Source organism: Erpetoichthys calabaricus, chromosome 15 (assembly GCF_900747795.2).
Source record: "Erpetoichthys calabaricus chromosome 15, fErpCal1.3, whole genome shotgun sequence".
Classification (NCBI taxonomy): Eukaryota; Metazoa; Chordata; class Cladistia; order Polypteriformes; family Polypteridae; genus Erpetoichthys; species Erpetoichthys calabaricus.
In genome coordinates this window covers 13,381,147-13,394,869 of record NC_041408.2, presented here as the reverse complement: position 1 = coordinate 13,394,869, position 13,723 = coordinate 13,381,147, and the positions used below count along the sequence as shown (strand labels likewise).

Sequence of the window (13,723 nt, the reverse complement as noted above, 5' to 3'; positions counted from 1 at the left end):
AACCAGCAGGACACGTCCAGTTAACAGCTCAGATGTTTGGGAAGGAGTAGCGTCACTAAAGTTATTAACAGTGAGACCTATTGAGTTTTTTCTGTGCTTTTATTCCTGTTGTACTCTTTTGAATATTTGTGAATTAGAAAGGTGCTATATAAATAAAGTGTACTAACATCCCTCTTGCTCTGTCTATTATTTATATTTCTATATATCATAATACATATATATATATATATATTATATATTAGATAGATATATATAAAATAGATTATTATTGCTATATATATATAAAGCAATAAGAAAATGTTATGTCAAGTTATTGTGGATGCTCGGTGCAGTTGTCCAGCAATAATGTTTTTGTCCATGCGTAATGTCATCCCACACCCACAAGAGGGCAGTAATAAAAAATAAAACTAGCCTTGTGGAAATCTTGAATCTTGTAGTTTTTTTGGACCACCGGGACAGTCTGGCATTTCACCCCTTGGCATTTGCCCACTGGTCTCTCAGAACATTTCTGCAAGCACCGTCAGCATCTCCCCCACTATCAGTGACCTAATGCACTGGCCACCCATCTGACCAGGATCACTTGTGTGGGCCTCAGTCACGCCTGCCCATTGACTGTACGAGCTTCTCAAGCTCACCAAAATTCACACACACGGTGTACTTTATAGATTTGCTATACATTTAATTTTAAATTTGTTTCTGAAACTGGAACTTCACTACCACAAACTGTTTCTGCGAGATAAAGAATTCAGTGACAAGTGGAGTTTTGGAGAAAAAAAAAATCTCTTTTGAAATAATTTATGTTTGTTTTATGGCACAAGTATTTTTCATGCGCAGAGTATTATTTGAAGTATATGTTAAGACTGAAAACTGTCAGTTTTCGTTGTTCTTAACATTAGTTGAGGTGTAAACAATCAAAATCAAGTATCTGCTAGACATTTTTTGCTGAAATATCCAGGAATTTACATTTATTTATTTATCTGTTTATTTATTTTTTTCTCTTTTCTCCAAACAGCGTAATCTGATCCTGATAGAGAGCCCTCTAGTGGTACATGGGAGCCCATTAGCTGTAAACCTAATAACTTACATAGCCGGCCAATGTGGCCACAGCTCTGGGCATCAAGTTTTGACTGAAGGTTTTTTTTCATACTCTATGTTAATCTGCCACATGAAGAACATGCATGCTGTGAAATATTTTGTACAAATTTAAAGACACATAAAACCCTGCCCTTGCAGGGTGCTGAGGTCCCGACATGAAAACAAGATTCTTAAAACTTACCAAATGCAGTGGAACCTCGGTTCACGATTGTCTCGGTACATATACAAATCGGTTTACGACCAAAAAGTTCGCCAAACTTTTGCCTTGGTTCACAACCACACGATCGCTTGTGACAATGAAATGAAACTGTTAGGAACAGATTTGTTCTCAGATTCCTGGTATCATTTTCTCGAGGTAAGGTAAGGTTTCCTGATGGTACCGGGTGGCAGCAGGCAATATCTTTGCGATGTGACGAAATAAGCTTCTGCATAGTGAAAGCCGGTGAGTGACCATAGCTGTGACTTTTCTCAGTTATTATTGTCTAGTTGTCTACAGAGCAGGGACAGTAGTTCACATCTGGGTATTGACGCTCAATTACTGCGCTTGCAGATGACTTTTTTCGAGGTGAGAATCACACACTGGAGAAGGCTAAAAGGAAGATGAACAGTGATGTGAAGTGAAGAGCACAGCCAATCTCCTTTTTGCCCTTTTCCCTTCCTTAAACAGCATGGATGTGCCGTTTTGGAATATGTGTGTAATCTCAAGACAAAGAGCAATAGTTCACAACTCTTTTGGCTTCAGCACAGCACAGTGGTAGCGCTGCTCCCTCACAGTAAGGAGACTTGAGTTTTCATCCCGGGTCCCCCATGCATGGGGTTTGCATGTTCTCCCCATGTCTGTGTGGGTTTCCTCCCACAGTCCAAAGACATGCAGGTTAGGTGGATCGACAACCCTAAATTAGCCCGTGTGTGTGTGTGTTTTCCCTGTGATGGTGAGGCGTCCTGTCCTGGGGATTATTCTTACCTTGTGCTCTTTGCTTGCTGGCATAGACTGCAGCCCCCCGTGACCCTATTCAGGATTAAATGGTGTGATGTACTTCATATGGCATATTAATATAGACCCTGATTATAAAGAAATGTTTTACTTGAAATGTCTCAAACTTATCCTTTAAGAGGACATTTAAACCTGTTTTAGTCAGGACAGGATGGTGGAGAAGCAGAGTCTGTGTCATATAGCTAAGTGTTGCAATATTTTTCATCACAAGCATATCATTAATACACTGAGGGAAACTATCAGGATTTCTTTTTATGGAGCAGTGTGCATCGGCTCAAAGGAAAAGGCATTTAATTACCATATTTACTCATGTACCACGCGCACACTAATTTTTACAAAGAAAATCACTGAAAAAATTTTCCAGGTGTACAATGCGCATTGAGATTGTATAAGAAGAGTTTAGGTCACGTTTTTCGCGAAATGCCCTTCTGTTTTTGTTGCATGACGAAAGAGCGAGCGAGCAAACAAACGAGCGAGCGAGAGAGAGAGCCCAAGCAAAATTTCCTCATGTATGACACGCACCTGATTTTCTAATGCTAATTTTCGGGAAAAAATTAGTATTAGACACAAGTAAATATGGTAGTAAGTGCATTCCAACAGATGGTGTAATGTGCATGTTAGTACTGCTGCATGTGTTTCCAGAGCAAACATTCAGTCCATGTTTATGTTGTGTGTTTGGGTTCATCACGGATTTCACAATGTTACAGCAAAGAAAGTGATTAGATGTCAGACAATTATCAAACGTCGTTATATTAAAATTAAGCAATCAGAGCACACTCTGGATAATTTGTATTAAATTTCGAAATAATGTAATCAAAGAGAAAGAGTGGAGAGGCAGGAAACCTCCACCAAAAAAATGGGGGGGGGGTCGGGTCACCTTCAGGCTTCACTTTGATTGCTCGTTCCTGACTGGCCAAAGTTCATCTCTGCCTAAGTCGCATTTTTAGGATGATGTCCCTAAAATAAAAAAGTCAGGGGATGTGAATAATTAACACGGCACGTCTATCAGTATTTGAGCACTAAATAGTGTTCAGTACATTAGCTTATGTACCAAAATGTAATCATTTACTGAGGAAACAGCAAGTTAATAATCTACAATTGAGTAACTCAATCCCTTTAAATTGCAATCTGTATAAAGTGTTTTTAAACAATGTTTTACATATGAAATATTTTAATGTTAATTTTTGGCTGGCAACCTGGGTACAACAAACAGCCTCGTCTTACTCGGTGCAAAAGTCAGATTTTGGGTTTTACGTGATGTAACTGAATACTCCCAGCAGCACCATGGAGAATATCTGATACCCCTGAAATCCATGTCCCATTTTGAGTGGGCCAGATCGAGTCCGGGGCTTCTCCAGTTGTAAGTAACAGATTGACACTTTTTGCCTGCAAAGGTACAATTTCAATTTTAACTGCAGTCTAATTTTAAAAATGTAATACTTTTAATAGGATAAAAAAATAAAAGAGCCACAATATGATTGTGTCACAATGCAAGTACAGTAATCCCTTGCTATATCGCGCTTCGCCTTTTGCGGCTTCACTCCATCGCGGATTTTATATGTAAGCATATTTAAATATATATCGCGGATTTTTTGCTGGTTCGCGGGTTTCTGCGGACAATAGGTCTTTTAATTTCTGGTACATGCTTCCTCAGTTGGTTTGCCCAGTTGATTTCATACAAGGGACGCTATTGCCAGATGGCTGAGAAGCTACCCAACTTACTTTTCTCTCTCTCTCTCGCGCTGACTTTCTCTGATCCTGACGTAGGAGGATTGAGCAGGGGGGCTGTTCGCACACCTATACGATACGGACGCTCGTCTAAAAATGCTGAAAGATTATCTTCACGTTGCTATCTTCTGTGCAGCTGCTTCCTGAAATGACATGCTGCACAGTGCTTCGCATACTTAAAAGCTCGAAGGGCACGTATTGATTTTTGATTGAAAAACAAACTCAGTCTCTCTCTCTCTCTCCCTGCTCCTGACGGAGGGGGTGTGAGCTGCCGCCTTCAACAGCTTTGTGCCGCGGTGCTTCGCATACTTAAAAGCCAAACAGCCCTATTGATTTGTTTGCTTTTCTCTATCTCTGTGACATGATCTGCTCCTGACGTGCACTCCTTTGACGAGGAAGATATGTTTACATTCTTTTAATTGTGAGACTGAACTGTCATCTCTGTCTTGTCATGGAGCACAGTTTAAACTTTTGAAAAAGAGACAAATGTTTGTTTGCAGTGTTTGAATAACGTTCCTGTCTCTCTACAACCTCCTGTGTTTCTGCACAAATCTGTGACCCAAGCATGACAATATAAAAATAACCATATAAACATATGGTTTCTACTTCGCGGATTTTCTTATTTCGCGGGTGGCTCTGGAACGCAACCCCCGCGATGGAGGAGGGATTACTGTACTGGGATATTATTGTAGGTGGGGGTTCCCTACCTGTGTGGTAGCCGCTCTTGTGAGGGTTGCTGTCCTGATCTGTGGTGGTGAAGCAGGAGCAGAGTCTGCAGTAAAGACAAAGCTCTTGGTTTACTGGTCGATCGACAGTACGTCCTTGTCCTCACCTGTGGCCCTCAGCTGTGTGAAACGACCGAAAGAATGAGACCACCGGGCTGAAACTCCATGACAGGGCTGAGAAGCTCAGTGATTTGGGAGAGCCTCCAAGTAAAGTTGCTGCTCCTCCGGATTGTGGTGGTTTGGGCATGTCATAAGAATGCCCAACCAGCTGGGTTCCTCGTGGAGCTACTCAGGTCATGTAGATCCAGGACACGCTGGAGAGATTATGTCTCTTGGCTGCACCTGGAGACTGTGAGGTCTGAACTGAACTGCTTGGCTTACTGTCACTGTAACCCACACCAGGAAAAAAACGTTTCCTTAAAGCTAGCAGGACTCACCCTTACAAATGTCAGTGCATCCTAAGGTCCTCCAGTCACGTTAAGGTTTGCCAGTCAGGAACAGCAGGTCACCAGAATGAAGGTGGGAGGACATCAGGGTGGGAGCACACAGGGGAAAGTGCCAGCTGTCAGGTTGGGGTCTACTGTGTGGTGCCTTTCTTAGTGAACACCATTCCATGTCATTTTACCAAGCCAGCATGGCACGCTTAACTTCCATATTTTAACTAACAACTACACAGCCAGGGCCCCACAGTGACCTGAACTGTGCAATCACTCACCTTGACCACAAGGGGTCCCACATCACCTGTCATGAAACAATTACGGCACAAAGAAAATGTGTGTGTGTACTTACTGAGCACGTAGCCAGCCATCCATCCACCTTTGATGGTCAATCCGCAAACCCCACGCAAAATGAGCAGCACTTCGTTTGTTGGGGAGAAAGCCACAAGGATTCCCGTAATCCCGTTTACCACTGAAGACACTATGAAGCAGATTTTCCTGCCGAACCTGTTTGAAAGTTTGATATATTGCCATTATTAACTAATGGAGATCAAAGAGGATAAAAACGACCATAACGACAGACCCGCTGCCATGGTGTGGGCGAGGTGGTCGTGTCAAAGAAACATTTGGTGCCGACAGATTTTTACCGTTTCATCATCTACTTTTTTTTTTGGACTGGCACTGTCCACACTGACCACATTAGGTACTCCCGTGCCATTTTCCTCTCTCATGTCAGACCAGGTTGAACTGCTTGGCCCGCCTGCCATGGTGTCACAGAGTCAGGGGGACCACCTGTCCACCAAGTGACATGAGCTCTTTTGTGAGAAGCAGCTATCGTGGATTCATTACTGTGTTGGAAGTTTGAAATGAAAGAACATTTGTATTTTTGCCCAATAATAACCCATAATGACAAAGTGAACATACTGTATGTTTTCAGAAAAGTCTGTAATTTTATTAAAAATCACACACTGAAATCTTTCATTCATAAACAGTAAGTATTCAGCATCTTAACTCAGTACGTTGTAGAAGCTCTTCTGGCAGCAATTCCATCTTTGAGTCTCCTTGGGCGAGACTCTAGAAGATTTGGATTTGGGCAGTTTCTTCCTTTCGTCCTGGCAGATCTTCTCCAGCTCCCTTAGATACGACAGGAAGTGTCTGTAAACTGCCATCTTCAGATCTCTTCACCCAGATGTTCAATGGGCTTTATGTCTGGACCGCTTAAGGACACTCACAGACTTGTCCTGAAGCCACTCCAATGTTGTTTTGGCTGAAGGTGTGCAGTGCAGTGCAGTGGTTAAGGCTTTGGTCTTCTAACCATGAGGTTGTGGGGTTCAAATCCCACCAGTGACACTGGTTGACCCTGTGCTCCAATTGAAAATGTAACCAATTGTATCTCAAATGTTGTAAGTCGCTTTGGACAAAGGTGTCACCCAAATCAGTAAATGTAAATGAACTGTTGCCCCAGTCTGAGGTGGCATGCAAACTAGAGCAGGTTTTGTTCAAGGGTCTCTCTGTATTCCATCCATCCATTTTCTAACCCGCTGAATCCGAACACAGAGTCACGGGGGTCTGCTGGAGCCAATCCCAGCCAACACAGGGCACAAGGCAGGAACCAATCCCGGGCAGGGTGCCAACCCACCGCAGTCTCTCTGTATTTGGCTCCTGAATTAAAGCTGAAAGGCTGCACTTCAACTGCATCGGAGTTGTTTCATTTCAAATTCATTGTGGTGATGTACAGAACCCAAATGAGAAAAAAGTTGTCTCTGTCCAAATATTTATGGACCAACTGTATATGCATGGGAGATTTCAATTTATGATTTTTAATAAATGTGCAAACCTTTCTGAAAACGTGTCTTCATTTTGTCGTGATGGGTTATTGAGTGTAGACTGATGGGCAAATATGGCATTTTTTTTTTTAATGATCTCAAATGAAATCTACAACACAATGAAGGGTGTAGTAAGTGAAGGGCTCGGAATACGTACTTTCTGAATGTGTTGCACATGTGCATCATCATCATCAGCAGCAGTTATTGCACATTATGCTGCCTACAAACAGGCAGGTGCATTCGATATTCAGCTGAACAGTTTACTCCACAGGTCAACTAGAAGTCTGCCCATCACAGACAGCAGTGTTGGACACCAGGGGTTTTATAAGCAATACACACCCTTTTAGAAAATGGGCAATGGCAGGAGTGCTCAACGAACAGGAAAGTCCTAAGCCTAAGGCACCACAGATCATCAGCGAGTGGACGAGCGAGAGAAGATAGCGTAGTATTAATTCATTTACCTGTCGGCTAGATATCCAATAACGATTGTACCCAGCAGGAAACCAAGATTGAGTACAGACTGAGACAGATCCACCTTCCAGGCGTCCGAGCACACCAGATTAAACTGGAAAGAAAAGAGCATTGAATAGCAGAGTACACTTTTCGATTTCATAATTACTATTAAAAACAGTAGCAAAGCATGAATTACTTTTGAGTGGACACCCTGCCGTCACCCCGTCCAAACGTGGCAGAAGTGATAAGGTCACATTGGCATTCAGGGCGACTCAAAAAGGAGTTCAACGCTCTTAGAAGTGTAGGAGTGGAATTAACAGCGTACAGCGAGATTCTGAACAACATGTCGCCACTCTGATGCCGTAGTAAATAAAGAATGGATCTAAATGCAGATTTTTATTGCTAATTCATAGAAAACACAAATCTATGGAAGATTTACTTAAACTAAAAAATAAAAAAAAAAACCTGCTAAAAACGCATTACTTTAACATGGCTTTCTCATAACTTCATTTTAATTTAATCCTGATGCTCTGCATATTCAATTAATTATCATTACTATTCATGGGGGCTCCACAACCCATACTAACCCCTACTCTCTCTTCTGTTCTTTTTCCGTTTTTTTGTGGTGGCGCCTAATCAAAGCTCCGTGACGTCCCTACATTGAAGGATTAAAGGCCAGAAGTCCAGACGACCGTCGTCATCAAGTCCTTCCATGAGAACCCTGAATACAATGAGGACTGATCATTTATGTTAGGTAGAATGCCTAGAGGGGGCTGGGTGGTCTCGTGGCCTTGGAACCCCTGCAGATTTTATTTTTTTTCTCCAGCCATCTGGAGTTTTTTTTTGTTTTTTCTGTCCTCCCTGGCCATCGGACTTTACTTTGTTAATTAGTGTTGTCTTATTTTAATTCTTATTTTGTCTTTTTTCTCTTTCTTCATCATGTAAAGCACTTTGAGCTCCATTATTTGTATGAAAATGTGCTAAAGAAATAAATGTTGTTGTTCATTCCTCCTGCACCAGGTGGCGCATTGGACATTGAGTTTGGTCAGCACCAGCGGCCCGTGCCAAATTGACAGCACAAAAGTCTTTGAGAACGTTGCACCACCAGGTTTGTCTCGGTCGCCCTTGCTTCCATTTCCCATGCACTGACATCCACAGTATGTCCACTTTTGGTAGACGTCCTGGGGGCTTGTAGAAAATGTGGCTCAAGAACCGAAACTGGTATTCAGTTACAATATCGACTAGAGGGCGAGAGGCAGTTCGATGATATACATTTTCATTTCTGACGTGGTGGCGGTATGAGATACGAAGGATCCTTCAGAGGCTGACACATTGCTGGAACACACTGTTCAATTGTTGCATTTGCCTGCTAGATTTCACTGACAATCAGCTGTAGGAATTACAATCAAATTCAGAAGGCAAATTTAAGATGGTAGGGCGATGCTGTTGGATTTCGAGATAACAGCCAATGCGTATGGAAGATTATTTGTGACAAAATTAAATGCAATCCAACATGTTAGCTACATTGCAGTGTAATGCATATGCACATAGGGCGCATTTAATGTTGGCACAATTTTATTCTGTTATAATTACAAACATGTCAAGCAAATGATGGATAGCTGTTTACGATGGTGCACATTGTTCATGTCAGTTTAAAATGCAATACAACAGTGTCTTCCATTTTACTTCATGTCATTAGATCACGTGTCATAACTAAAAGCAACACAAACGTGTTTTGCTTATCAGCACGTATGGCATTTCGATTTGACCACCCATTAATTGCGCCAAAACGGAGTGTAATTAAATGACCAATTGGCATTAAACGGGTACCTGATGTCCTCCTTACTGTGGTTTCTCTGCTCCCACCTCCCAGATTTAAACTTTGAATATAATTACAGAGCAGCATAGCAGTGGTGGTATATCAAATAAGACGACGTGTTCATTTCTCTCCAGTCCACCGTGATCAAACCTGTACAATCCATTTCACGCTCACATGGAATCCATACAGTGAAAATGTAGGACCCCACAACTAAGAAAAGAGTAGCCAGAAGCTATGGGTGACAAGGCATGACCTCAGCCATGTTGGAGATTAGGCAGACACGGGAAGGGGCCGATTCTGGGACGCCAGAAGTTGTCGTCGAAACCTCCAGAGATGACGTGGGCTAATCCACGAAACGCCAAGGAAAAAGGAAACCCGCTTGAAAACCCCTTCCGTGTCAGTCTCCACCATCATTAACACCAAAATCATCTCTTGTAAATACTCACTCAGTGGATAGGAACAACTTATCCGTGTTTAACAAATCGAACAGCAGACTGTAGAGCGACCCTTAATTTTAGTTTTCAGCAAATGAAATAAAACACTGCGGCTGAAGTACAGTGAAGTACTACAAAGGGTCTAGGATGGATTGATGGGTGCCATATGAGAATCTGTAAAGTTCAGTAAAAAAAAAACGTGAGCGCTCTTTTACAAATTGGTTCAGCCGACATGTTCATGATACTTCGTTATGGACTAGGACATTTTTGAAATTTTTCAGTTCTTTTTGAAGGATCCTGCATCTTAAGTACACCACGAATACAGCCAAATACAGACGGAAAAAATATTCCAGTGTGCACGCGACCTTATATTAGGGGTGTCAGTTCACATTTTACCTTGATAATGACCCAAAACATACTGCTGAGATCACGCTGGAATGGCTTCAGGACAAGTCTCAGAGTTAAACCCCATAGAACATCTGTGGAGGGACCCGACGGGTACAAATGTCAAATGTATCTGTTTAAGATGAAATGTGCAGACGGTGAAGAATTGTAAACTCATTGTATATATTAGTACAGTAAGTGCCGCAATACATGTTGAGTTAGTGTTAGTGCAGCTGCTGCTTTTTATCCTTTCTATTTTATAATAATTGATTTCACATATTTAAAATTATGTATTTAATCATCAGCCTCCGTACCACACGTACAGTATAATCCTGTGTCTGACATTTGGACTTGCGTGGCATGGATGTTACAAGTGAGGAATGATTTCCATATTATTGGCCCATTAAGTCCCGGTCACATTTCACAACTTTTCAATCAATTTTGAATGGCAGACTTAATTGATATGAACCTAACAAGTCAGAGGCAGCACGACAGTCCGACACCCCCAGTGACTCGGTCCAACTAGTCTACAACTCGATCCGACAAAATCAAGTCATGGGGGCAAATGGGTTCTGTGTGTGCGAGCGAGGCCAGAAGTGCCGAGTATATAACAGACGTACGAGAACGCAGTCACGTAATTTGACATTCACGGCAGTTTTTCTAGTTGTGTAATCCGACATCAGCGATGGCAGTCGTCACATCTGACATGCCCTCTGAATAGAAGTCGCACAAAGTGATATGCGGTTTAGCTGATAAAGGCAAGGCTTACACACGGCTAATAAAAGGTGCATATCATACTTTGTCAAATGGTTGGGTGTCATTTGTTTTATTTTTTGGACAAACCCAAGACTATTTTGTAACCGTGATATAGGCGTTCTGAGATTTTTTTCAAGTAAGGAAGGCAGACGTTTCGAGGTAAGGGTAATCGTGGCACCAAAGAGTGGCAGTGTGTGGCATGTTAAAATAAAAATTTCACTGTACTCTGTACACATGACTATAAGCATCTAATAATAATAATAATAATAATAAGCAACCAGATTTTAAAGCAGGAGACATGATGGACACTTGCCTCCATAACGAAGGTTTTTCGTTCTTCATAATTATAGACCCAGCCATCTTTACAGCCGATCAGGGGGGCGTCTTTGGTGAAGTTGAGCAGCGGTGCTCCCTCGCAGCTGACGGCCGTGCTGTTCCAGTCAACATCATACATCCAACAGCTGCTGTACTCTGGGCCAGTGCTGGCATTGACGAGAGGCACCGTGTACCGCTGCTCCTCCTCCAGAGTCCATCCACACGTGCGCCGCAACTCCTGTGCTGAGGGATTTCTGCACCAGTGCTCAGGGGTGAACCCTTGGAAGACCACCCCTACATAAATTAAGCCCCAGGGTATGGACACCAAGGAGATCAAGGCGAAGATGCGCTTCTGAAACCTCCCAAATACCCCGACCTCCAAAAGGATATCATCAAAATTGGTCATCCCTACAGAGCTTCAGGAGGGCCCACTGTGCACTGGAAGGGAAGTAGAAGAGCCAAAAGTCAGCCGGTGGCGTCACCTGTGAATAAATCAAATGCAGCCTCCTGCCAGGTTTACATAAGCAAACAGAGCACAGAAATTCAATGAAGCAAGCAATGTCAACGCAAAACGAGACACTCATACATCACCTTATGCCAGATGATACATTAAAATAATGGAACATCAGAACTGGAGAAGACACTTTCAGTACTACAGCAGACGTGGGTGACAACGTGTTGGGACAGCACCACACAACAGGCATGCAAAGTTCTTGACATGCATCTGGGGTCTTAGGTTTCTAATTCTGATCCTATGTGGTATACACAAGAGAAACTGTGACCTGGGCCTGACACTCCTTAAACACCCAAACTGTCATGAGGAACACTCCTACGCTGCTAAAAATATATTCATTACCAATAATGGCTGAATCTGCATAAAAAAGGGCATACATACAAACAAGCAATCAGAATGTCCACCCATGCGCTGTTTTTAAATTGGCTTAATCTAATGCACAGTCATGGGGAGCCGTCCATGGCAAGACACCTGCACTCATTCAGGGCCAGTGTAGAGATGCGGATCATTCAAAAGTGACAAGGGTGACAACACACCAAAAACTGCAAACTGAACTGCTGAGCCACTACATACACTAAAACGGGATTTACATTTAACTTAACACCACCCTGCCTCATTTGAAACACACAGAACCCTGACGTTGTGCTAAACCAGAATGAGAACAAAAAGCTTAACCTTACCTTATACAAGGCCACACACAATGTGGTCAGCCGAGAGAGCGGTCCAGCAAATGGTGGCACTCGGAGGTCCCAGATGTCCGTTCTGCACGGAGGGGCTCAATGGCTACCTTGACACAAATAAGAGCTTTGTCAGCAGAGTGGCCGCTGTGGCTTTTACAAATATTGTGAAATGAATAATCATTTACCTGATGAACAGGATCTTCAACCTTTACTTACGTACTTAAAGATTTATAAAATTAAAAGAATGGTAGGCATCAGGATGTGCATGTGTATGTGTATAGTACTACTGTGTATAGAAAGATAAATACACACAAACACTATACAGTATCTCTCTCCTCTATATACATATACTGTATATATACACACACAAAATATACACAGACACGCACAAGCTTACTTTCACATGACTGTATATTGTGTAAATGTGTATACAGTATATTATTTATTTACTTATACATTAATATATTTATACATACGCACACACACAATATTCAATCATGTATAAGTACATCCCATGAAATGTTTTTTCTTGTTATATGTGGACAAATCATGTGTATCTACGTAACAAGAAATAACATTTCATGGGATGTACTTATACATGATTGAATATTGTGTGTGTGCGTATGTATATATAAAGCAATATATATATATATATATATATATATATATATATATATATATATATATATAAAGCAATATATATATATATATATATATATATACACAGTATACACACACACACAATATACACAGACACGCCCACAATAACTTTTTTACGTGACTGTATATTGTATGTGTATACAATATATATTTATTTATTTATACATTTATATATTTATTATAATATATATATTTCTACATACACACTGTTGGAAGATAGATGGCGCCATAACGCGCTAGCCCGACACAGACAGACGCTAGAGACACAAGTCCAAAAAGCACACGTGAACTTATTTATATACAGTGTCCCCAACAGCCCAAATACACACTTTCCTTTCTTTACTTTCTTATTGTCTTTCTTTATCGCTCAGTCCTTTTCTCCTCCCGACTCTGGCTCCTAAGTAGTGTCTGCTGGCCCCTTTTTATAATGCCCCAGAACTGCTCCAGGTGCTTGATAGTGTATTTCCAGCAGCACTTCCAGGTGTGGCAGATGAACCGTTCTCCATGGCTCAGTCACATTTGTGTCACTTCCTGGTGGTGCCCTTGGATCCCAACAGGGCAGCACCAAACTCCAACTCCCATGAAGCCCTGCAGGAGTCCGAGGCAGCGCTGCAACCCAGGGGGACTGCCATCTAGTGCTCCAGGGGAGGTAACATTCTGGCCACACTTGCTCCCCCAGTCCTCCCAGCATGGAGGCAGGCATCCTGGCTGTCCACCACAACACACAAACACAATACTTAGTCGTGTATAAGTACACCCCATGAAATGTTTTTCTTTTTTTAATACTGTATATGTGGACAAATCAAGATTTGTCATTTTTCACGATTTATATATATAGTGGGAGATAGAGTTGATGTAGAGCTGCAGATATTCCACAATGATCTTGCAAGTTTCCATCCATCT

General features: G+C 41.9%; 1 protein-coding gene across 2 annotated transcripts in view; it reads right to left on the bottom strand.

The window, feature by feature from the left end:
- The window catches only part of LOC114666072 (solute carrier family 22 member 2-like), a 31,070-nt gene extending 18,774 nt beyond the window's left edge, over window positions 1-12,296 (bottom strand). Inside the window, exons 1-4 of one of the 2 annotated variants that reach the window (XM_028820809.2) lie at window positions 12,161-12,296; window positions 10,965-11,448; window positions 7,267-7,370; window positions 5,332-5,486 (exon numbers count right to left, since the gene is read on the bottom strand). In XM_028820809.2, the coding sequence (XP_028676642.1) occupies window positions 5,332-5,486; window positions 7,267-7,370; window positions 10,965-11,372 (667 nt within the window). In that variant the 5' untranslated portion in view covers window positions 11,373-11,448; window positions 12,161-12,296. The remainder of the gene's footprint in view (window positions 1-5,331; window positions 5,487-7,266; window positions 7,371-10,964; window positions 11,449-12,160) is intronic. The other variant, XM_028820810.2, reaches the window with a different exon arrangement.
- Window positions 12,297-13,723: the final 1,427 nt, after the last annotated feature.